The sequence below is a fragment of the Panthera leo genome, chromosome C2 (genome assembly GCF_018350215.1).
Source record: "Panthera leo isolate Ple1 chromosome C2, P.leo_Ple1_pat1.1, whole genome shotgun sequence".
In the NCBI taxonomy this organism is placed as follows: Eukaryota; Metazoa; Chordata; class Mammalia; order Carnivora; family Felidae; genus Panthera; species Panthera leo.
The window spans coordinates 153,277,479-153,303,264 of NC_056687.1; the positions used below are offsets into that span (position 1 = coordinate 153,277,479).

Genomic DNA, 25,786 nt, shown 5'->3' on the forward strand with positions numbered 1-25,786 from the left:
ATTAGATTAACATTCTGATTTGTTCAGCCAAGGAGTCAGAAAATGATCGGAAGGCAGGTGGCCTCCCAGAGTGCAGGGGACGCCACAGAACTCAGCCCAGCTTCCCGGGCTCCAGAAGACCTCACAGATGTTGCATTTGAATTGTGGGACCTGGCTGGGCCTGAGCAGTTCAACTTCTTGTTCTTCTGTGGTCTTATCCCTGAGACTTGGGTTGTGTAGGAAGAGCTGGCACAAAGTAATTTACGCTCTTCGTATAGGAACTAGAGCCCTGACCCTTTTTCATCCGTTCAGGAATCATTTGCAGAGCTCCTACCCTGCCTGGCACTGTGTGTGGACTGGATGACTCCCTCTTTTCGTCCCCAGGGAGTGGCTTCAGTGGCACCCATTTTGTGTCGTTGGATCCAGTGGCAGGATCTGGCACGAGTAGTTGAATGAGCTCCTCATTCTGGTCGACCCCCTGGTTCAGCGCTGCTGGTCCGGGGACAACAGCCTTTATGGTTGGCATGGTAGAGCCTGGCAGGGGGAGTTGTTCCTGGGACCAGTTCTGGTTACTTTGGCTAAGTAACCCGTGAGGATAGTGACTGCATAGACCCCACCTCCCACCTCCTCTCTTGGGATAGAGGGAAGACTGTGTGTATACGTTTCTGGTTATAGAACCAGGAAAAGCCCGGATTAGATGTACTAGATATAGAGACTTTGTGAAACACAGAAAATGTTAAAAAAATTACAAGCTACCTGTAGGGCCGCTCACTGCTAATATTTTGTTTCATGTCCTTTGGATCTTTTAAAAATATACATGATATGCATTTATCATGCACCTGTATGTATTGATTATGTGGTGAATATACACTGTGTTTAGTGAATATTTTCTCTTATGCTGTATTCTTTTTTTAAAATTGAGATTCATGTAGTGCAGCATTCACCTGTTCATTTATTTTTTTATTAAAAAATTTTTTTAATGTTTGCTTATTTTTGAGAGAGAGGGAGAGAGACAGAGTGTGAGAGGGGGAGGGGCAGAGAGAGAGGGAGACACAGAATCGGAAGCAGGCTCCAGGCTCCGAGCTGTCGGCACAGAGCCCGACGTGGGCCTCGAACCCACGAACTGTGAGATCACGCCCTGAGTCCGAGTCACATGCTTAACCGACTGAGCCACCCAGGTGCTCCCGCATTCACTTGTTAAAAATATGGAAGTTAGTCGTTTTAATATATACACAAGGTTGTACAACCGTCACCAACATCTAATTCCAGAACATTGTCACTCATCACCCCAGAAAGAAAGCCTGTACCATTAGCAGTGACTCCCCGTTCCCCTCACCCTCCCTCCTCTGGAAACCACTAATCTACTTTCTATCTCTGCATTTGCCTGTTCTGGACATTTCGTGTCATAGGGATCGTCCAGTATGTGGCCTTGGCTACGTGATTAGCATAGCGTTTTCCAGGGTCCCCTGTGTTGGAGGATGTGCCAGAATTTCATTCCTTTTTACGGTGGAACCATCTTTTATTTTTTGGGTGTGCTCGCTTAAGTTTCTCTAGAAGGCATTGAAGTGGGTTCCCATTTATCACTGCAGCGAGCACTTCCCTGCCCTTTTCTGATGCTCCCATGAGTATGGATCTCTGGCCTTTGCTAGCTCTTAAGGGGGAGGGAGCCTCAGTAGCGGCTGATTTGCTTTGACTCAGTAGTTTCCACCTGTGGTCTCACTGTATACATCTAGTAATATTATTATTGGATAGTAAAAGTTCTCCTTATTATTTGGTGATGATAGCAATTGGGACACGTATGCCCATTTCGTAGCGTTTTACCAAGGACGTAGTATTCTATCTGGTGTTAGGCAAAGGACACGTGGCCCCTGTGAACAGCGGAGAGACCCAAGATGATCTGTGTTCAATTCAGCTTCAAATCCTGTCACTTGGAGGGGTTTGCTAACTTCTTGGCCCTGGGAGTCTCTGCTCATAAAGGTGGGATTGTCTGGTCTATCTCACTGGGCAATCCTGAGGATTAAATGAGATAATTTTATGAAGGTGTTTGTTGTGCGGTAGTGTTCAGCCAGCTGACCGGCTAAGATAGGACAAGACAAGACAGGACAAGACATGACAGGAGCTTAGTGAGAAACGGGTCCCAGGGAGAAAGCTCTTCGCAAAACCGCTCTCCATCTTAGTCCTATCTCGGCTGGGTATAAATGTGGTGGAAAGGTGATGGAGGCCTTGGCTGCTGCCCCCAGCTAACATCCAGCACTGCAGTTACCGTGGCAACATTTCCAGTGCTCCAAGCTCCAAGGGTCAGAATCATTTTTATTTCCTCACCATCTATACCAGCCCCTTATATTAGCATCCTAACAACACTGATTGTTCAAATTACATTTCTGCCTTGACATTTCTTTATGAGGTGTTTTTCTCTAATATGAACGTAGGTCGAGAATGAGATCCCACCAACACCTTAGCAACGCGTCTCTGCCTTCATCCCCTGTCCCCAGAGTGATTCCGCACAGGGTCAAAGTGGTAACCTAATGGGAACCCGAAATTGGCTTGCAGTGATCCACACTCTCAGGGCCAATGCTGCTTCTCAGGACAAAACCACACACATACCACCACCACCCCCCCCCAACACACAAGCACAAAAACACAAAAAAAAACCAGTCGTGTTGTTGTGTTGTTCATTATGTGACATGTGTTTTCTCCTTTATGTCAGGAATCCTTAATCTGGCCTCTGGAGTGGTGGATTTACTTCAGTTCTATTTCCCAGAATCTTTTGATCGCCTCCCCAGGGACTCTGGCCTCTTTGATGGTCCCAAACCAACTGTCCTGGAGTCTTGTAGTGTAAGCGACTTGGCAATTTTGCTCCGAGGGAACAAAAGGAAAACCCAGCCCATTGAATTTGGAGCCCACCAGGTGAGCTTCTGGGGAACGCGTGTTGTGAAATAAAAAGCAGTGTGCAGTTGAGAAAAGGTTCGGGAGGCCGAATTATTCCACAGTGTAGAGTTCAATAGCCCCTCTTCCTGAATGGGTGAGTGTCAGAGATGGGCGAGTGAACGGTTATAAATATTTCAGCTAGCCTGGTCGACCAATTCCTTGCCGGCCACTTCTCGTTTAAAGACGTTACTTGCCTCCCACAGAAATAGAGTGAGCTTTTACCAGATTTCTCTTTGTAGAATTTGATGGTTTTTTTCTTTCCTACCTTCTTCTTCTCCTCCCCTCCTTCCCCAGGTAATCCTTGTAGCTAATGAAGTGGCAAAGGAGAAAATTCCAGAAGAGCTGGGGTTAGCACTTGTGCTCACCGTTTATGAAGCCAAAGGCTTAGAATTTGACGATGTGCTCCTTTACAACTTTTTTACTGATTCTGAGGTATGTCATAGTGAATTCTGTTCACGCTGTGCATGCGTATGTATGAGCTGGGCTTCCGCTCTGGGAGAGGCAACTTGGAGCTGAGTAGAAGTGAGTCTGTCACAGGTACTGGTTTCCGTTTTAGAGCATCATCCATTTGGTGGGGGGGGGGGGCTTGTTGTGTTTGGATACGGGTTTTGTCAATGGCTGCGGGTGGTTTTCTAGTGTGTCGGGCTGGTTCGCCCTGCCCTACTCTCTTGTATTCATCTTCTTCCGAGTGCCTGGTACCCAAGCGCCAGCTTCCAGTTTTCACTAGCTCTGTTATCCTTGACTCCCAAGGATGCTCCAGTTGGAGTGAGCTCTAAGGAGAGCCTTACAAAGGAAGGCAAGGTTAGCAGTGTCCACCCTATGAGGACAGAACTGGGCAAGTTCAGTTCATAGAAAGAGAAAACTCCGGGAAGACAAATGAGGCTTGGTTCCTGCCCACTGCATCAGGTAATGTGGGGGATGAGGACAGCTGCCCCGCCTGGGAGCTCCCTTCTGGCATGGCTTCACCACTGCTTGCGGCCCGTGTAGACGATGGCGGTGAAAGAGTCCCTGGGTTGACCCCCAGTGACCTCCGTGCCAGCCCACTGCTTTGACTTGGCTCCCGAGTCCTTGGGAGGGTCTTTCTTCCCAAGCTCAGTACACTGTGGGTAGAGTCAGCAACTCGAACCGCTGGTTTCTCTTCACCACTCTCTTTTGATGGGGGCTCAGGCTGGATGCCGACTGTGCTGTGGGGTCTTCTCTGGGGACGTAGCTGGCTGTGTCCTTGTCCTTGTTGCAGACTTCCCACTGCACACGTGCATGCTTGAAGGGGCTGTTTTTCGTACTTGATTTAGGAGCACTGTTAGCTTTGACACCTTAAAATCTGTCCCGGAATTGACCGTTCACATGGGGTCCTTAGCGTTTTCTTTCCGGTCTTTTAAAAAATATGATTGCCTTGATGGTACCTAGGACTAATATTGCTATGGGTACTTTACGGCTTATGAAGTACTTTTTGAAGGCCTTGTTTCCCGTTATCCTCCTCTAACCCTCTGAGGTTGTGTGTATTTTCATCACCCTCATTCTACAGGTAGAGCTGAGGGTTGTGGGAAAATAGTCATGATGTAGGTGCCAGAGCCCGGAGACCAACTCAGATGCTTTCAGTTCTGAGTCTCGAGATCTTTCCTCTGTACTCCTTTCCTTTTAAAGCCCCGCATGCAAATGGGCTTCCAGAATCTTCCACGATGAGTATGACATTGCCAGACCTTAAGTGCATTCTTTTTCTATTGACTTTTGCTAAGGCAATCAGATGCACTCTCATTGACCCTGGAACCGTTTTTAATCTCTGAGGACTAACTCTTTTCTTCTCATAATACATCCATTGGTCATGGTTGGACCGAGGCTCTGCTGAAAGAGGAAGGGGTAAGACTTTGTTGTTCCTGTCCTTTATTAAGTGCTGGCTGTATGCTTGTGCCAGTAAGAAGCCTGAGGAGCTGTGGGCCTAGGGATCTGTAACTTGTGGTCGGTTCTACTTGTGAAAGAAAAATCCAGTTATCCTGTCTCACCTTGATCCTGGAAATGACAAAGGCGAAGACATCTTGGCCCTGTGCTCCCACCAATGGCTCCGTTTGTCGCATGAAACGAAAATAATGCCAAATGGAATCTTTTGGTAACCGCCACTTCATCTGTGCATGCGATAAGATTTCTAAAAAGGCTTCTGATGGGGTGCTTCTCCGTTCCCGGGGGATGTAACCATGCCTTCCCCGGCACAGAGCACACCCCCTGTTATCACAGACAAACTCAAGCCCAACAAACGTCTCATTTCTAAATGAGAGGAAATGCTTTAATTAAAGCAGAGGAAAGACAGGGATCACTTAAGTCTTCAGTCGCCTGTAGTCTGGCTCCTCATGTGGGGTTTCCTTCGGGGTGACTGGCTGAAGGCTGCTGCAGAGCAATGGTGTTTTGATACGGGCGACCGTGGAGAGTTCCCTTCCCCATCCCTGGCCTCTTCTTCTACCCCCAGTTTGTGTTTCTGGCAGACACTCTCTTTGAGCGTGTGTATGTGGGGGGTGGGGAGTTCTTGTTGCCTCGTTGTGAGTCTTCGGTCTGGAGGATTTGTTGTGACCTGTTCAACTGTAGGTGCCAGGGCCATCTTCTGAGACGGGAAAGGGACCAAGAATGGTTACGCCAAACCCTTCTCTTCTAGGATCTGGCCTCAACTGGGGGGAGCAGCAGTCATTCTCCCATCACCCCCACACTCTCCTCCTGTGGGGACTTGGAAGGGTGCCTGCCGTTTACTCTGCCCCCGTGGGGACTCCTTTCCTTCACCCTGGCCTGTGAAGAGGACGGGAGGGACTTTGGAAACCACAGCTTTTATGGGTTAATCACTTAGAGAACAGGCCCACCTTTGGCCTTCCCAATTCTCAGTCCCAGTAGAAGGAGCTGGAAGAGTTAAATCCTGCTTCTTTGATGCTCAGAGGTGCTGGAGGCCCGGATTCTTGCCACAAAGACACGTGCTCACTCCTCAAAGGCCCTGTCTTGAAAGTAAAGTGTGTTTTATTCCTGGAGGCAGGTTAGTCACATGCCCGATGAGTGGCTTTGCTCCTCATTCAGTGGTTTTAAAATACGCTGGTGCTTCACAAGCCCTTCTAAGGTCAGCCGGTCTGCTCCTCGCGCTGTCCCCCAGGAGAGCCTCGCACATGTCAGAACACTTGTGTCTTTTGCCTGCCTTCGTTGGCACGCAATTCAGTGACCGTGAGCGGCTCTGTAAGGCCCATAGTCATAAGGACGTCTGGAAGGCTTTTTTTTTTTTTTTTAAACTTCCAACCACTCAAATGATTACATGATTCACATCTTGTTCAGAGCGTGGTGATTCATCTCACAATTGGTTAGTAGCGTGGCCATTTTTACGTAGTAGGCAGCGTATAAAGCATTTACCCTAATACTTCTATAGCGTAAGTCCTGGAGTGACTTGAGGGACGTCATGAACCGTATTCTGCTTCATGTTTTCATCGTTCTTGAGAAGGTAGCACCATGTGATTGATTGATTGATTTATTTATTTATTTATTGTCACTCAAAGGATGAATTTTTATTTTATTTTATTATTATTATTATTTAATATGAAATTTATTGTCAGATTGGTTTCCATACAACACCCAGTGCTTCTCCCAACAGGTGCCCTCCTCCGTGCCCCTCACCCACCCTCCCCTCCCTCCCATCCCCCATCCACCCTCAGTTTATTCTCAGTTTTTTGTTTTTTGTTTTTTTTTTTTAAACGTTTATTTATTTTTGAGACAGAGAGAGACAGAGCATGAACAGGGGACGGGCAGAGAGAGAGGGAGACACAGAATCTGAAACAGGCTCCAGGCTCTGAGCGGTCAGCACAGAGCCTGACGCGGGGCTTGAACTCACGGAGTGTGAGATCATGACCTGAGCCGAAGTCGGACGCCCAACCGACTGAGCCACCCAGGTGCCCCTATTCTCAGTTTTTAAGAGTCTCTTATTTTGGCTCTCTCTCCCACTCTAACCTCTTTTTTTTTTCTTTTTTTTCCCTTCCCCTCCCCCCTGGTCTTCTGTTAAGTTTCTCAGGAGCCACATAAGAGTGAAAACATGTGTTATCTGTCTTTCTCTGTATGACTTATTTCACTTAGCACAACGCTCTTCAGTTCCATCCACGTTGGGTAGCACCATTTTATAAATGGAAAAGGTAAAGGCTAGGGACAGTTAACTAGCCACTTTCCCAAGACGCAGTAAAGTCTGAAATCTGAAATTTCATGGGAATTCTGCCCTCTAAGTCCGGCATGTATTCTGGGCACTTTAGCTTCGCCACGGTCTGCCAGCCGTGACGGCCAAATCCAGCCTACTGTCTACTTTTGTACCGCCTGTGGCCTAACAGTGGTTTTTACATTTTTAAATGGTTAGAAAGAAAATCCAAGGAAGATAATATGACATGACACATGGAAATCGCATTCAATTCAGTTTCAGTGTTGGAAAACAATGTTTTATTGGAACACACCATGCCCATACATCTACATAATTGACTCTGGCTGGTTTTGCATCATAAAGGCAGAGTTGAGTAGTGGTGACAGAGGCCACATGGCCCGCAAAACCTAAAATATTCATCACCTGACCGTTTAGAGAAAAAAACTTGCCAACTTCTGGTCTACATAGTCACTTTGTGGTATGAGTTTGGATAAAGGGACGCGTGGCTAAAATATCAACTCCTTGTCAAGCATCGTATTGTTAGACACTTGACGTTGATGATCTCCTTTTATTTCCCCCCAAACTTGGGTAGTTCTATCACCCCCATTTTTCAGAGCAGGAGTGGGAGACCAGCGGAAACAAATAAACAATTTGTCTGAGGTCACATAGCTGAGAAGAGAAAGAACTGAGATATAAATATGTTCTTTCTGACATCATTCTACCGTGTCCACAGTTCCTGAATGTTGTTCCATCTTTGCTTGAATAGTTAGAAGTGTTGTCATATATGTCTTAACAGCTGACACTAAGTGGCATGTCTAACACGTTGTGAAAAGGGGTGAAGGACACTGGATTCCTCCCTCCCTACTGCTTGCTGAAGTTACTGAAACAAGAAACTTCCTGGGTGCTTAGCATTCCTTCTGGAAGTGGGCACGTGTGCCTGGCTTCTCAGCTGTCTTGGCCGAGTGTCCGGGGGAGTTTTCACGGTGGCTTCCCCGTTCCCTGCCTGTGCAACCTGAGGTCCCCCCAACTGAGGCCATAGGATGGCCGCCTCCTTACAGCTGGGGCTGAGGGCCCCAGGCCAGGAAAAGGGGGCTTAATTCACCGTGAAGCTGTGTGTACAGTTCAAAAGCATATTCTCTTGGTCTCTAATTTGTCCTTGTTGTTCAGGCTTACAAGGAATGGAAGATCATTTCCTCATTTACACCTTCATCATCCGACTCCAGACAGGAAAACCGGCCACTGATTGAAGTGCCCCTGGAAAAACCCAGCTCCTCTCAGGGTCGGTCTGTTGTGATGAATCCAGAAATGTACAAGGTGATTTTCTGCCATTTGTCCACACGCTGGTTTGATGGGGAGGCAGTAAACAAGGTTTGGATGAGAAGACGAGGTTGAAAACAGAGTCTGGTACTTGACTGGTTTTTTTGTACGTCAGCAATGGCGAGTGGAGGATGGGAGTGGGCATGGCTGGGATCTCAGTGTTGGCAAACTCTCTTTTCTCAGCAGAGAGTGGGGCTTGATGGGTGGGGCACTGTCTTGAACGTGGAGTGGGGAGGCTTGTTCTTTCTATCCATCTCTGGCACTCAGCTCTCTTTGGAAATTTTGATGTTGCCGACAGGGAACTCAGACGTGAAATGCAGGGCAATAGTTAATAGAGACTTGTATACCAGCCTTAACTGTTGTTGGGGAGAAAAAATTTTCTCTACATTTGAGGATTCTTCTATCTTCTAGTTGGTCTAAACATTAAATCGACAGGAGATAGATTAACAGAAGACAACAAAACTTAATTATGTATGTACAGCAAATCGACATAGACCTGAGATTCCAAAAACAAGCAAAATGAGGTGTATACGTCACCCTGAACCAAGGAGAAGGGGGTAGGGCTTTAGGGCTTCAAAGGGAAAGAAAGTAATTCACAAGAAGATGAAAAAGATAAACGTTTGGTAAGCAAATGTTTGCTGGGTCATCCAGAAACAATGGGACACAGAAAGGAATTTACACAGAGTTTGCTACCATTGTTCCTGTTTACCACCCCTTGTTCATATTATACTGTACTTGTCTCTGGTGATTGGCCCCTTCCTGGAGCAGGTCCTCTGTCTACATTCTTTTAGGCAGTCAGGGAGAAGGTCAAAGTTTCTTCCTGAGCCTTTCGTTTCTTAAAAATAATTGGCCCAGGGTGCCTGGATGGCTCAGTCATTAAGCATCTGACTTCAGCTCAGGTCATGATCTCACAGTTTGTGAGTTCGAGTCCAATGTCGGATGAGCACGAGCCCTGCTTTGGGTGAGTCCTGCTTCTCTCTCTGTCTTTCCCTCCCTCTCTCTCTGCCTCTCGCTCACTATGCCCTCTCTCTTTATCTCTCTCTCAAAAAGAATAATAATAATCCACATGCCAAAGAGATGGTAATCCACATTTTGGGGTGGCAGATTTTGCACGCATATACTGTTAAGGGACCTGGCTTCCCCTTCCCTACACCCCAGCTACCTCACTGAGAAAGAGGCTAAACCCGAACAGTTCTGCAGAGTTTTTGACCGGGGGAGGTTGATGGGGCCTCAAGAGAGTAAGGGCAACATCACAGAAAATTGAGCCAGCAAAACCAAAAATTTTGGGAGAAACTCCTGCCCTAGTTTAACGTCTCATACAAAGTGCAAAACAACCAAGCAGAGTAGCAGTCATCGGGCACTGCAGAATCAGAAGTTAAATCACTGCCAAGCTATGCAAACCTCTAGGTAGCCACAAATCGGCTCTTGTCTTGAAATGTGCATTATTTAATTAAGTAGGCCTTCTCCACGCTCAAATCATAATACCCTTATATCTGTTGCCCTCAAGCGTGGCATAGGTCATGAGTAATTTTGTACTAATGACAGTGGTTGTAGACGTGTATGAGTGGCTTAATTTTTAAAAGTAAGTTACAGTAATTGTGTAAGATGTAACCATTGGGAAAACTTGAATGAAAGGTGCGTGGGACTTCTCTACACTGTCTTTGGAACTCCCTATGCACCTGTAAATATTTCAAAATATAAAATTACGTTAGGTCCAAGGGCAGTCCCGTGCTAGGGTTGTGCTCCCTTGTTAGAGCTCTGCTTACCTGTGCTGTGACCACAGTTGAGTTCCTCGTGTCCCGCCCGTGCCCGGGCTATACTGACGTTGGCTTTTTGTGTTTCACCCACATGAGTAAGCCCATCGAAGTGTATTGCGTTGAAGGTTTAAACAAGAGGCTGTCTGTCTTTGTCCTCGATTTAGCTCCTCAACGGAGAGCTGAAGCAGCTATATACTGCTATCACACGGGCCCGGGTCAACCTCTGGATCTTTGACGAAAACCCAGAGAAGCGGGCTCCTGCTTTCAAATATTTCATGAGAAGAAATTTTGTCCAGGTTGTGAAGACAGATGAAAATAAAGGTGAGATCTCCTTAAACTCTTCTGGCTGTTGGATACAAAACCGGTTACCCCTGACTTCTTCTTACGATACCCGTGAAACCTATACAGGGTATAGGTTTTTGAGAGCGTGCTTTCTTTCCTTTGCACATTCTTCTGAGAAATGAGCGTTCATATTTACCGCTAAGGTATGTGGGAAAGTGTGGTTGTAATGGGATGGGGGGAGGTTAACTCCTGCAGGGAAGATCTTTTATTGGTCCTTTGAAAGTGAAGGTCACGGAGGGCACCTGGCTGGCTCAGTCAGTAGAGCATCTGACTCTTGACCTCAGGGTCGTGAGTTCAAGCCCCATGTTGGGTGTGGAGCCTACTTAAAAAAAAGCAAAAGTGAGGGTCATGGGCGAGGGTGAGAAGAAATAGGCTCTGTTGGGGGAACACAAATTGCTATGGTCTTTGGACAGCTGATTGGCGATGCCCATCAAAATGAAGAATGTGCAGCTTTAAAAGTGACTCAGCAATTCTTGTTCTAGGAGACTGTTCTAGAACATTCCTGTGTAAAACCTCAAAAGTTTATGCACAAGAGTGTTCATCACAGCACCATTTGTAATTATCAGGAACTAAAACAACCTAAGTGTCAAGTGTCCGCCAACGAGGAGCTGTTTATGGCGGCTCCTCTGGTCCTGCGACGCGTGAGTGTGGGTTGTTGAGTAGATATGGATGCCTTTTACTTCTTCCCTTCTGTGCTGTTTGCAGTGTTGAGAAAGCCAGACCAATATTGTGTGTTGTTGTGATAACTTACAGAGACTGGCTAATTAAAAACCGGAATGGAGGTCTCCCGGTAGGAGAACTAACGGAGAAACAATCAGCCCTTCATAAAGGAGAAAATTGCTGTCTTTCTTGTGGGTTAGCTGTTGAGTTGGGTCCTCTAGGCCACAGTTAACTTCTCCAAGGATATGGGGGGAGGCGCAGGGCTCAGCCACGGTGCAGAGGTCTGCTGATTTGCTGAGCATTTTCCAGCCAGTTGTATGGAGACTATTTCTGGTTACAGCCAATGGCTCAGCTGGGGACCAGGGTGAGACGTTCTATTCCTGGGCCCCGGCGGTTAGGTGTAACAGGGGAAGTGGAAGTCTTGGAGTTAAAGAACCCTAGCTTCTCATTAGAACTTTCTACCTATGCGGCCACGTGACCTTGTTCGGGCACACTGTCTCACCCCGGGCTTTCACTTCTTCAGCGAAAAGGGAGCGAGTGGGCTGGCCTCCCGTGGTTGTTCTTGGCCTTTCCTGCAGCGCAAACTCCTTTTGGTCTCAAAATAGATTCTGGCACCTGTTATAAAAGATCATCAGGAGAGGCAATTTTCCTTAATTTAAACATTCAGAATGAAACCAGATCACAATTTATTTTCCATCTTGGTGCATGAAGAATACAAGAAAAGGGCAGTCTTTGCTGTGTTGTAAGTTGCACATGGGAAAGTCTGTGAGAACATCTGTTCCCACTGTGCAGGGGAGCTTGGGCTGAGCGCAGTGACTGTGTTTTTTGGGTTTCTTCCTCATGGGCCGGCAGAGTTCATTGCCCTGTGCCGAGCTACTGTGGAGCTCTGCTGTGAAGGTAAAATGTCCCCCGGGTGCTGACAGCACTCGGGGAGTCAGGACAAGACGCTGCGAAGTTGTCTTTGCACTCACTGCTGCAGGGCATGGCAGAGGGCTGGCGGGAAGGATTTTGCACCTTTTAAACGAAGCTGGCAGGTCCGCCTTGCTGCCCCCGTTGATATCCACGGGCCCGGGGATCCCGGACCCCTCTAGCCCAGATTGGCCTCTCAGCCTGGTGCTGGTATTCAGTCTTTCATGTACTTCCTGCAGCTGTGGCTCAGAACCAGCAGAGAGGGTTGCCCACTGCTGGTGATGCTCCGGGGCTGCAGGAGGGGTGTGATCTAGTCTCCAGCAGGCTAATGTGACGACAGAAAGGCCCGACAGCAGGTGGCTGCGATAGTCTGCGTCCACCAATGGGGATGCGACACGCTGCTTACCATGAGGGCAAAGTCTGGGCATTTGAAAACACTGTAAAGCACTCTTACCTTGTTCCTTGCTAAAGCCCCTGTGTGGGAGTTTGCTAAGAGCTACATGGCTTTGGATTTTTAAGGAGGAATAGACTTCGCTTTAAAAAAAAGATTTTTTTTTAATGTTCATTTATTTTTGAGAGAGAGAGAGAGAAACAGAGTGAGAGCAGAGGAGGGGCAGAGAGAGAGGGAGACACAGAATCCGGAACAGGCTCCAGGCTCTGAGCTGTCAGCACGGAGCCTGACACAGGGCTCAAACTCACGAACCACGCAACCATGACCCGAGCTGAATTTGGATGCTTAACCGGCTGAGCCACCAGGCGCCCCAGAATTTGCTGTCTTCCTATCTATAGCCATAGGGGAGGAAGGTAGACTGAAGTTCAAAAACTGAGCAACATCCTTTCTCACCCCTACTTCCCCCTTCCAAAACCCGCAACAACCTGGCTTGGTAAGCTAACATCGATCTTTTTTTTTTTTTTTTTTTTTTTTAATGTTTATTTATTTATTTTGAGAGAGAGAGAGAGAGGGAGCACGAGACGGGGAGGGGCAGAGAGAGAAAGAGAATCCCAGGCAGACTCTGTGGTGTCAGCGTAGAGCCCAATGAGGGGCTCGATCCTATGAACCACAAGATCATGACCTGAGCTGAAATCAAGAGTTGGATGCTTAACCGATTGAGCCTCCCACGTGCCCCTAAGCTATGTATTAAAACGAATACTAGAAAGACAGCACAGGTGTATTTGTCTGCCAGGGCTGCCATAATAAAATACCACAAACCTGATCGTCTACGTTCTGGAATAGTACGGTATTTGTCTCCAGCACTGCACGTGAGAAGTCCAAGACCACAGTGTCAGCACCTTGATCAGACCTCTTCTGAGGCCTCTCTCCTTGGCTTGTCGGTGGTTTTCCCTCCGTGTGAGCCCCTCTTTCTCTGTGTTAATCTCCCTTCTAATAAGGACATAGATCGGATTAGGATCCACCCTAACAGCCTCCTTTTAACTTACTAACTTCTTGCAAGGCCCTGCTTCCGAGTATCATCACATTCGGAGGCCCTGGGGGTTAGGGCTGCAACATATACATTTTTGGGGTGAGGGAGGGGGGCAAACTTCAGCCCATAAGAGCACATTTAAGGGAATGAATGCCCAGAGAAGCAAACCCACTTTTCTTTTTCATTTCAGACTTTGATGACAGCATGTTTGTTAAGACCTCAACCCCTGAGGAATGGATCGCGCAAGGAGAATATTATGCTAAACACCAGTGCTGGAAGGTAAGTGCTGGACCAGGAGCCTGGGGGTGAGGTCTTTGTGACTGGGGACCTCATCAAGGCCTCACAGGCAGGTTTTCCGCCATCCAGCTTATCACCAGGATAGGGCAAAGGTTATGGCTGTTGTGCTACTTCTTCCGAAACATCAGGTCGCCCCGCGATGAAGTGAGCTTCCTGTCCTGCTCCTTCCCCAGCGCAAGGGTGACGTCCCTTCCCTGTGGCCAAGTGCCAGCATGTACCAGTAGGAAGAGGGAGTGTCATGGCTTCTGCCCCACCCACAGACCCTTCTGTTAATTTTCTTTTCCTCCTGTGCTCTTCGTTTCCACTTTTTTTGCTGTCATCCCACCGCGTTTTAAAATAGTAGCAGATTGGGGGCGCCTGGGTGGCTCAGTAGGTGGAGCGGCCGACTCTTGATTTCAGCTCCGGTCATGATCTCATGAGCCAGTGAGATGGTGAACCACGCTGACAGGGCAGAGCCTGCTTGGGTTTCTCTCTCTGCGCCCCTCCCCGTGTCTCTTTCTCCCAAAGGAAATAATAAATAAACGTTAAAGGAAATAAAACAGTAACAGGTTGGTCACTGGTTTCTCAAACTGATCCGACACAGACCTGACTGCCAGTCTGGGGCTAGTGAGCATGGGTTAAGCTTTATCACCAGACTGAGTTGACCAATTCTGGGCCACGAGCCGTGTTGCCAGCGTGAGCAGCCTTCCTCCGGGCAACGTTATCGCTGCTGGTCCTTTTGAAGTATTGAAGCCAGCGTGAGAAGCCCCATCCCTCTCCCACGGTCAGCATCCCTACACGTCACACGGTCTCAGTTGAGGCCCCAGGGCCTGTGTGTTTCCCGTGATGCGGTGGTAACGATGTCTCCACCTACAAGGCACAGACACCTTCAGCCCAACAAGCTCATCTTGGGCCCCGTCTCATTCCGTGTCTTCCCTGTGTCATCTGCAGCTTGTCAGGTGACATGATGACTGCAGCAGGTGGCTAAGCAGCCCATCCTCCCCAGCAGCAACCCAAGCAGGGCTGAGGGCAGGCACTTTTCTCCTCAGGGGTCTCTTTCTTTATCAGGAAGTCCCCCGTGGACTTCTTCTGACATCTCACTGCTCGGTACTAGGTCACGTGCCCACGCCTGGTGCAAGGGAGTCTGGGAGGGCAGTCCCATCCTGCGGTCTCAGCCCTTCATGGAAGGCGGGCTCTGCCATGACGCACGGGAGGGAGCGGGGAGTGCTGTGGGCAGCTAACCCGCAGCCGAGTTCGGCTGTAGCTCCTGTAATTCTCAGCCAGGCCACCCACGTCTGAACTCAGCAGCCAGTCGGCAAGCAGGTCGGCTTCTGGGGGTTAGTTGGCATTTGGCTCAGGTGATGGGGGTGAATGGGGACACGGGCCCCTCATCGTCCAGCAGACGAGCCTGGGCTGAGCAGCATTCCGAGTAGAGAGGGAGGCAAACCATAAGAGACCCTTAAATACAGAGAACAAACTGAGGGTTGATGTGGGGGGCGGGGAAGAGGGGAAAACGGGTGATGGGCATTGAGGAGGGCACCTGTGGGGAGGAGCACTGGGTGTTGTGTGTAAGCGATGAATCACGGGAATCTATGTATGTAACGCTGTATGTTAGGCAACTTGACAATAAATTACATTAAAAACAGAACGAAACAAAGAGTAGAGAAGCCCATGAGGCCCCCTGAAGCCTGGCCTCGGAGCTGGCCCTGTATTACTTGGCTGTGTTGTGTTGGCCAGAGTAGGTCACAGCCCAGATCTGAAGGGAGGAGACATAGGCAGCAGTCTTGGGAAAAGCTGCAGAATTATACTGTGAAGGGGTGTGGACCGCTAGCGGGAGCACTGAAGGACTGTCGCCACCTTGCGATCCGTCCTAAGGGGTGAATATGTAGGATTTAGCTGCCAGAAGTGGACAGAGCTCTGAAACTTTACCCACTGCCCATCTTTGTTATAACTTGGATGCTGTTATAAAACCAAGATTCTCTTTGGGGGCAGCAGCAGAGAGGGGAAATATGGGCAGCAGGTATGGATATGAACTTGGAAAACTAGACGGTCTTTCCCTTTACTCCCTTCAGAACAGTGTTGGTGTAACCTATACATGTCGCCCAAGCATTTCCAAGTCTTTAGCCCTTTTTAAATTATTATTGTTATTATTAATGTTTATTTTATTTTTGAGAGAGAGAGAAAGAGAGCAAGCAGGAGAGGGGCAGAGAGAGAGGGAGACACAGGATCCAAAGCAGGCTCCAGGCTCCGAGCTGTCAGCACAGAGCCCTACGCGGGGCTCGAACTCACGAACCAGGAGATCGTGACCTGAGCCGAAGTCGGAGCTTAACCGACTGAGCCACCCAGGGGTCCCTCTAGTTCTTTAGCCCTTTAAAAAGACCTTTTGAACGTTCGAATCTAAAATCTTTTTATGGGAGCTGGCCCCGACGAGAATGCTATAAAAAGCTTTCTCCTCACCTGATTTTGTTTTGACTCCGCGAAAGGACTTCAGGACCCAGGTCGTTTATTGAGTTTTTGGCTGCATGTCAGTGAATGTTCCAGAACCACCATATAAATGGCAACCACTAGAGGTTCATTCACTCGATAAGCTCCTGTTGAACTACTGGCCAAACATTGCGTTTAGGTTGCAGGGATACGATGGTGAGCAGGACACACACGGAAGGGCTCACGGCCCCTCCTGCTGCAGTTGTCACAGATGAGAGATGAGCTGCCCTTAGAACCAGCTGTCCTGGACAGGTTGGCCAGGAAGGATGCTCCAAGTAGGAGCCTTGAGCTGAGTCCTATGGGCTGAGTGAAGTCAACTGGGCAGAGAAGGAACGGGAGAGCGTTTCAGTTAGAAGGAGCAGCATGTGCAAAGGCCGGGTGGTTGCCAGGAGTGTGGCACAGGTCATTGGAACGCAAGGAGGCCCATGAGGCTGGGGAGGCTGAAGCAAAGAGCCTGAGGGAACAAGATGTTGTCCCATCTACTTAATCCTTCCCTCGCCCACGCTGAGACCTAATCTTTACCTGCTGGACCAAACCTGACTTTTTGCCCTGTAGCCTGTGCGCTGAGACGTGGCGTCAGCATTCCTATTTTAGAAAAGCAGCTTTCTGCAGGCCGGGATGGGGGTCCAGGCCATTCTCCTGTGATGCTTTTATGCCCACCTTCTACGCGCTCAACACAGAGGCGCATGACCCGGGGGTCTGGCCAGTTATCTTTCAGAAGATCCCCGTCTCTATCCCCATCCCTACCCCCCTTTCTGTGTTCCCGGCTCTTCCACCAACACTCCCAGGTAGCTATTGTGGTTCCGGACTAGAAAAAACCCGTGTGGGTGCCTTTGGGCCAATGCTCCGTGTCTCTGACCTGAGGTTGCCAGTGCATACGACGAGACCGATGAAGCTTCTCACACGTGGCTTTTGGAAGATTAAGTGAGGGTGTTACTTACGGCGGCCTGTAAAACTAGGCCCTGAATCCCTTTTCCATGGATTCTGGGCACTTCCAAAAGGAACCTTTGAATGGGAAGGGTTCGCTGGTAACGTTACTGGGCTTTGTCCCTTGAGGTCGTTTTCTTTAGCTCATCGGCACGTTCCGGCTCCTCCCCTCAGGCTGGGCCGGGGTGAGACTCACTCCCTTGTCGGTGCACACACGGGCGTGTGCGTGTGTGTGTGCGCGCGCGCGTGCGTGTGTTTAACCCTCGTTCCGTACGTCACCTCCAGTTCCTTGTTGGGAATCAAAGCCTTCTGCCCGTTCCAGGTGGCAGCCAAGTGTTACCAAAAAGGAGGTGCGTTTGAGAAGGAGAAGCTGGCCCTGGCCCACAACACCGCCCTGAACATGAAATCCAAGAAAGTCAGCCCCAAGTAAGAGTCCCGGGGGGTCATCTCGGGGCTGCTCTGGTGAGAGCCGCGGGTGAAACCTAGCGGGGGCTCCGTCGCCGGTCCGCGGGCACTCTGTTTTGTCTCCTCCTCCAGGGAGAAGCAGGTGGAGTTCTTGGAACTGGCCAAGACCTATCTGGAGTGCAACGAGCCAAAGCTGTGCCTCAAGTGCCTGAGCTGCGCCAAGGAGTTCCAGCTGTCTGCCCAGCTGTGCGAGAGGCTGGGGAAGGTGAGGCCCAGCCTGCGCTGTCGCTGGGAGAACCGGGCCACCCCGGAGCCGACTCCCTCAGCCCCCGCTTGCGTCAGGGAGGGGCCCCGGGCCTCCAAAGAGGGACACGGCAGCCCCGAGGACTGCAGGGCAGTCGTTTTCTCCACGCGCCCGAGCGTTTCCACGGCTCCAAAGATGTGTGTGCGTGTCCACGTCCGTGTGAAGGTTTGCGATCCAGTGTCAGTCACAGAGGGGCCGAGTGTTCAAATCAAAGGGCCGATGGGCTTTGGCATAGTCCTGCCTTCCTGTCCTCCCTGTCCAGGCCGGAGTCTGCCTGTGGCGATGGCCCGGCATGACATGGCGGTTTTCCCGCGTTCTCGGTCACTGCTCTAGTTGCCAACCCATCTGGCGGGCCGCTAGCCACAGGTGGCTATTTAATTTACAATTTAAGTTAATTAAAATGTCGAAAAATAAGAAATTCAGTTCCTCGGTCCCACTAGCCACGTTTCAAATGCGCATTGCTACGAGAACATTTCCATCATCGCGGAAAGCTCTGTTGGGCAGAGCTAATGGTCTAGAGCATAGCTACTCACTGCGGGGTCAGCGGGCTGGCGGGCGGGTCACGCAATTTCACGTGTCTGCACCAAGATTAGCACCAAAGGTCAAAGTGACCAGTGAGAGACTGTTAGGGCAGTTCGGCACTGCCGTGACATCCAAGTGGTGATGATTTTTTTGGCGATTCCTTTTTCTCCTCGAGACAGAATTGGCATGGAAAACTATCAGTTGTAGATGCACGACGTAATGATTCGATACATGTGCGTGCTGCGAGGCGATGCCCACAGTAGGTTGAGTTAACATCCATCACCGTACAAAGATTGTTTTCCCTCGCAATGAAACCTTTTAAGATCTGTTCTCGGAGCATCTTTCAAGGGTGCGGTACGGCATTATCTGAACTCACACGGTTCACGTTCCGTGTATCCCTTGTGAAGGATGGGAGGTGTAGAGCGAGGTGGTTCGAGAAGCTTTGCTCTAGAATGCCCAGCTCGGGCTGCGGTATTCCCCCATGTAAAAGGCTTTCCAGCAGGAAAGTGGGTTTCCACGCCTCTCGTCTCCCCGTGAAACCTAGTAGCTCCTGGATGTGCAGAGCATCCCGGGCATTGGGTGGGGTGGGAGCGGCACCTGCTGGGGACTCTGAAGTGTGGCCCCCAAGTCAGTGTAAAGAGCATGAGGCCCTCATGGTGCTGCCTGCCCGGCCCCACATTTATTAGGGTGTGCGACCTGTTAGGGTGTGGGAGACGGGGATGGGATAGGGATTCCCCTCTGGGAGGGAGTTTGGGTCCTAAGATTCCGGGAACTAGCGTAGCTTCTAACCTTTCCACGTTCCTTAGCTACCAAATCCTCAATGCCCTGTGTCGCCACCTTGGACCTACTCGCTGACAACTACAGGGAACCAGCCTCAGCCTTTGCTTCCCGTTTTCGCCCAGCAGTGCCCGCCTTGACTGAGTCAGAGACCTTTTCCTTATCGACTCACTTTGCCCACCGCCCCACCCCCACCCCCAGCCTGGAGAGCTCTTCCTCTGAGAGTAGGGGGCTCAGGGACCAGGAGGCCATAAGTACAGCCTGTGCCCCCTCCTCCGGGACTTCAGCACCTTCAGAACGTGGAGGCCACCCTGCTCCCCTTCCGTGGGTTTGGCCTCCGGTGGCAGCCTCGTCTGCTTCCTCTCCGCAGTACATTCTAGCAGCTCCAGGCCCCAGCCAGGGAAGGGTCTGGTCCCAGCCCCCTCCCTGGAAGGGTGTGCAGCCCTCAGCCAGCCTCAGACCTCACGTGGTCATCCTGCCACACTAACCGGCACGATTCACGTTGACCAGCTGGGCAGCAGCCTTCGTCTGTATCCTTAGACCAAATTGCCCCCCTGTTCCCAGCCCCTAGATGTGTGTCACCCCTGCCAAGAAGTGTTTTTGAGGGGACCCTGGGGATGCAAGACCATTTTGCAAGGATTCCTCTGCCTCATCCGCTTCTTGCCTTTTTCCTGAGAGCGACATTGGCTCCCTCGGAAACTTCTCAAGGCCCCTGCTCTGGACGGCAGGTGCAGGTGGGAGCCCTCCGCTCAGGGGGCTGCTGCATAGAACCAGCCCTCTGCTCTCTCTCCGGTTGGGCACACGCTTGGCACCTGGCAGGGCCTGCCTTCACACGGGGGGGTTTTCCTTCAGAGTAATCAGCATCGTCAGGGGAAGAAAGAGGTGGGGTGGTAGGTAATCCGGTTATGGGGTTTTAATTCATGTGGCCGAGATGGGTCTAGATGCTCCCGGCTCTATGAGGTCTCGGGACTTAGAAGAACCTCACACCCGAATCTTTCCTTGTTTTTTATGTTTAGTTATTTCCTGAGAGAGAGAGACAGAGTGCAAGCAGGGGAGGGGCAGAGAGAGAGGGGGAGACACAGAATCGGAGGCAGGCTTCAGGCTCCGAGCTCTCAGCACAGAGCCCGACGCGGGGCTCGAACCCACAAACCGTGAGATCATGACCTGAGCCAAGGTTGGATGCTTCACTGACTGAGCCATCCAGACACCCCTCATACCTGAATCTTCTTTGAATTTTGGCACTTGGTGCAGATGGTCTAGATAAATAAAAGCCAACTCAAATTTACTGGAGGGACTGGAATACATTTTGGCTTATTTCATTTTGGTTTTGTTTTCTCTTTGGACCTCAGGTGCCGTAAGTAGAATTATGAAATGAACCATTCAACAAACAGACGCGCCCGGGCTGTGTGCCGGGCACTGCGGGTGCTCAGTGGCCGGTAGGCGACAATACAGGGGCCTCTGCCTTGACAGAGCTTCCGTTCCTAGTGTGGGAGAGGGACGGCGGACGAGCCAGTAGCATAGAAGATGCCAGTGGTGATGAGGCTGGGTGAGGGGAGAGGGGTGTCGGGTGTTGCTGTTTTGGGCAGGGGGCGGGCAGGGGGCTGTCTTGTGAGCAGAGACGGTGCAAACACCTGGAGGGCACCGTGGGCCAAGCGTCCTTGCAGGCAGCAGCCCCCGAGGTGTGAGCGTGTGGGCGAGCTTGAAGAACGGCAAGGAAGCTGGCTGGGCCAGAGCAGAGTGAGTGGGGTAGAAGTGGTAAAATGAGCCAGAGAGGGCGGCAGGAGCCAGTCATGTAGGGCCTCCAAGTCCGTGGTGGGGACTGGATTTTGTTGACATGTGACAGGGAGCCAGTGGAAGGTTCTGATGGCAGGAGCCACACGGAGCTCGTTGTTTGGAGGCTCTGCGGGGGGTCTGTAGGCAACAAGAGTAGAAGCAGACAGGCCAGTGGATGTGATTTGGGTTGCCATGATGGCGGTGGGGTGCCGGGAAGGGGAGTTGCGGAAACGTTGCGAGAGCCAAGCACAAAGGGTTAACCAAAGGGCTGGATGGAAGTGTGGGGGGAAGAGCGGGATATGATCTTCTGTTCGCGGCAAACCCACTGTTGGTTTTTGTCTGTTCATCCTCTTCCTCTTCATGGCCAGTCTCCGGTCCCATTCTCTCGTCACTGGCAGCCATTCCAGTGAATGTAACGTGTCATCCCCATATGCATGCCTAATTGAATAACAAATTCTAGTATTTTCTATACATGTATGTTTTGAGCTTTTGTAAATAGCATATTGTTCTGGTTTTCACTCTTTCCACCCCCTGCTATAGTGTTGAGGTCCGGCCAGGTTTGTGACCCCTGATAGTATTCCAGAATGGGCATCCACTGTATTTGACTTTTCCATTTCCCTAGCGGTGAACGTCCAAGTTGCCACCAACTCCCGGCTGCCACACACAGTACTATGTGGCACAGCACGTCTCCTGCCAGTCCTGGGTACTGCTGGAAATGGGCTTGCTGGCCCTAGGGTACGCATATACTTAATTTCACCAAGCGAAAGTGGAAGCCACTTTGCTTTCTAGAACAGCCGTACCACTCTGTGCGGGACGGTTCCACGTGCCCCATGTTCTTGACCACATTCAGTGGGCTCTGGTTTTCTAATTTTTGCCAATTTCATGGATGTATCTCACTGTGGTTTTAATCGACGTTTCTCTATCAGTGAGCTTGAGCATCTTCATTGATTTGTTAGTCACGCAAGTTTCCCCCACTGTGACCTGCCTGTTTGTATCCTTTGCCTAGTTTTCTGTTGTGATTTCAGGAAAGTCTTTGTCTTGTGGTCGAAAGAATCCATTTTATGTTCTAGATCTGTCTGGTCAAATATGCTAGCCATTAGCCACATGTGGAAATTAAAGTTAAAATGAATGGAAATGGAATGAAATGAAAAATTCAGTTCCTCAGTTATGCTACCCACATTCCACGTGCTTACTCTTCACACGTGCTTAGTGGCTACCATATTGGCTAGCATAGCTGTAGAATATTTCCATCTTCACTGCAAGGTCTATTTGATGGCGCTGGTCTGGATGTTCATGTTTGCCCTCTCTCTGTTAACTTTATTTCACGTACCCTTTGTTCAGCAGTTTTGACTCCATCAAAGGAAGTTTATGTGTTTTGGGTTTTATTGAAGACTTTCTTTAACCTCAAGGTCACAAAGATATTCTCCTATGTTTTCGTCCAATAGCTTTCACATTTAGGTCTTTATCCTATCTGAAGGTTAATTTTGTATATGGTGTGAGGTTGGGATATAACTTTATTTTTCTCTCTGTAAATAATTCTATACAATATATAATATGTATAATACAATATGTATTACATTTTATATATAATTTTTATGTAATTTTATATAAAGAAATTGTTTTCCTAATATCGCCTATGTCTTAGCATTTTTCACTGGGTCCTAACAAATAGCAGACATATTGTTCGTGGTATTGGCTTATTTTTAAGATCAAAAGTTATGCTATGAATACTCTAAGAGTGTATTTTACTCTGTCCTAGATAAAAGACGCGGCCTATTTCTATAAGCGAAGCCAGTGCTACAAAGATGCTTTCAGATGCTTTGAGCAGATCCAGGAATTCGATCTAGCACTCAAAATGTACTGCGAACAGGAGCTTTTTGAAGAAGCTGCTATTGCAGCCGAAAAGTAGGTGGTTTTATTCTCTCCCTTCCCCCACCCCGCTCCCTCCCTCCCGCTGCTCTCTGGGGGCAGCCTGCCTTGGAGGGTGTTATTCTGCTCTTCTGAAGCGGCCTGCCCGTGTCGCCCTCCTTCCACTCGAGCGGTGGCCTCGGTGCTGGGTCAAGAGCTCCTTGAAAGCAAGAACCAAACCTAAAGGATTAACCGAGGAGCTGAATGGGAAGTGCGGGAGGAAAAAGAGTGGAATATAATCTCCAGTTCCCAGCAGAGTCACCATTGGTTTCAGTTTGTTCATCCTCTTCCTCGTCATGGCCGGTCTCCGTTCCCACTCTCTCATCGGCAGCCATTCCAGTGCCTTTAACATACACGCTCTTAATATATTCACATTTAATATATTCTACTCTCTTTATAAGCTTTGACACAGTGTCATGAGAAGAGGCAGAAGATGATGAAGGGTTTGTTACAAGTGTGTATATAAGACACATGGCAATTTTGTGCTTAATGATGGTTCTGTCCTCTACCCTTACCTGCTGAGGTAGCAATTTCGCTGAATGGACGGATGAAGGTAAGTGCACTAGTGGGCAGTCAGGCCTTTGCTTCACCGTGACCTATGGGCAGACCCTCAGCCATGCAGTCATACATATGTGTACGAAATGTATGTTCACATACCCTCATAAGCTTCACACATGACCCACCGGAGGCCTCGAGCCTTTATCTAGCTCATATTCCAAAGATGATGTCGAGATGGGCAGGGCTAATGGTTGACAAGGAATACAGAAATGGCATGTTACTGGTGCCCCGAAGAGATCTTCTTGGTGGTATGGGGCAGCTAGAATGACAGAGACCGCTATTCTGTGTTTCTGTTTGAGTCTACTCTCAGCTCCTGGAGAAGCAGGGTGTGGGTTGGTTCTACATTTTCTTTGCTTTCTACCAAATTCTGCATGTGACAAAATGAACATAACGGACCCAGGTGTTCAAACTTCAGGTTTTTGGGAAGTTAGCTTTTGTTAAAGTATAATATGTAGTCAAAAAGGTGCACCTAATTCTCAAAACACAGATCTACTTGTGTAACCAGCACCTCGATAAAGGTGCCCAGTACCTCGAGTTTTAGTTTTGGAAATGGAAAAGTAGGTGTTCTGTGCCATGGCTGGTAAAATGAGCATATTCCTTCGTGAGGGTCTTTGGTACCCTTACGTTTATGATATATGCAACGGGTATGTAGTAGTCCGTTTAGGCAACCAGAACGAAATGCCACGGATTGAGGGGCTTAAACAACAGAAATTCATTTTCTCCTAGTTTTGGAGGCTAGAAGTCCAAGATCAAGGCTCCGGCCGGTTGGGCTATTGCTGAGAGCTCTTTCCCTGGCTTACAGATGGCTACCTTCTCACTGTGTCCTCAGGTGGCCTTTCCCTGGCACTTCCACATGGAGAGAGACTGCAAAAGACAGGTCATTCTCTGGTGTCTTCTTATAAGGACACTAATCCTGTTGGATCAGGACTCCACCTTTGTGACCTCATTTAACCGTAGTCTACTTCCTTTAGAGATCCCATCTCGAAATCCAACCACACTGGGGATTGGGCTCGAATGTATGAATTTCAGGGGACACAAACTATCACTCCATAAAAGGGTGCCAGCTGTGACATTTGTTGGGCACATAGTTACCAGGGTGCTATGCAGTCGTGATATGAGTAATTGACCAGACCAATTCCCTTGTGAAGTCATATGACAAAACTGACCGAGAGGTGGTTGTTTTTTTTTAAGTTTTAATTAGTTATTTAAACTTCTGCCCTCAGGTTTTCAGCAGAGCATTGAATCGTCACAGATTTTCCCCAGAAACATATTTTTCTCTCATTATTCTTTTTCAGCTTGATTGAGGTAGACAGCTGAGAGTTCCTATGTGTTGAGTTGAGATCTAAGTGTAATCTGAGTATTAACTGGAAACTCACGTTAGATCTGTCCGAGTGTCCTTTGAGCACCGTGCATATTGAGTGTAGAATTCAGTGGCTAATTGGCATGACCCAAAATGCATTGTGGACCTTGTAGATTTGAAAAGGAAATACCCGGGGAGTTCTTTACACTTGCTGAAAGTACTCACTACTCCATTAGCCGAAGCTCACGTGTGAAGTATACTCCTTTTCTTCATCTGTATTTACAACCCTTCATGGGAGACCTCTCGTAGAAGAGGAAAAGCTAGGAAAGCAGATGTTTGTAGGATAACTCTGAGCCATCATAAGGAGCCTGGGCACTTCTCTGGTTGTGAGGAGACGGGTTTTGTCCTATCAGGGTTCAAAAGCACGCATGTTTTATTGGATTGTTCCAGTGCCTTGAAAATTGGTAGTGTGGGAGGTACTGACTTTGACCAGCAGAGTAAAGGGGAGCATTCGGAGCTTCGTTAATCTCACTCTTATCAACCACGCTCGTACCTGGCAGAAGAGAAAAATCAGAGGTTGGGTGATGAGAGGAAGACTGATGTCGTTAATGTCACGCTGGCGTGTCATGCTCTGTCTTCACCCTTTCTCCTTAGTCCTGTCTCCAACTCAGTGGGGTTGTCGGCCCAAAATGAGGATCGTGCTTTTATGAAAATTTAAGGGTTTCTTTTTTTCTACAAGGATAATTTTGGTTATGCATAATCGTTGCCCTTCAGATTGACTTTCATTTATCTACTTAGTTTTCTTCTCAAAATTTTATTCACTTTTATTTCTTTAAATTCTCAGACTGACTTTCAAACCTAACTTCCATTTGCTTAGGTGGTCACGCCGTAACATTTCATTAATTGAACATACGAAAGCTTCGTTCCTTTGGAGAATAAAGAATTCATTTTACCCCCGCGAAATGAAGCACTCGTAAAGATGCCGGATAAGTTTAGGCCCTGTTTTGTAATTTAGATCTACATGTGGGTGGGACTTGTGTCTGACTTGCTCTGTGCTGTATCTTGGAGGAGATTTTCTCCTGGGTGGTAATGAGCTGACAT

The 25,786-nt window shown here is 48.9% G+C and overlaps 1 protein-coding gene across 1 annotated transcript in view; it reads left to right on the plus strand.

The window, feature by feature from the left end:
- The window catches only part of TRANK1 (tetratricopeptide repeat and ankyrin repeat containing 1), an 82,142-nt gene that overhangs the window by 47,150 nt on the left and 9,206 nt on the right, over positions 1–25,786 (plus strand). The window contains exons 13-20 of the mRNA XM_042903299.1: positions 2,687–2,886; positions 3,202–3,339; positions 8,213–8,359; positions 10,284–10,440; positions 13,642–13,730; positions 17,461–17,564; positions 17,676–17,808; positions 22,679–22,824. Of these exons, the coding sequence (XP_042759233.1) occupies positions 2,687–2,886; positions 3,202–3,339; positions 8,213–8,359; positions 10,284–10,440; positions 13,642–13,730; positions 17,461–17,564; positions 17,676–17,808; positions 22,679–22,824 (1,114 nt within the window). The remainder of the gene's footprint in view (positions 1–2,686; positions 2,887–3,201; positions 3,340–8,212; positions 8,360–10,283; positions 10,441–13,641; positions 13,731–17,460; positions 17,565–17,675; positions 17,809–22,678; positions 22,825–25,786) is intronic.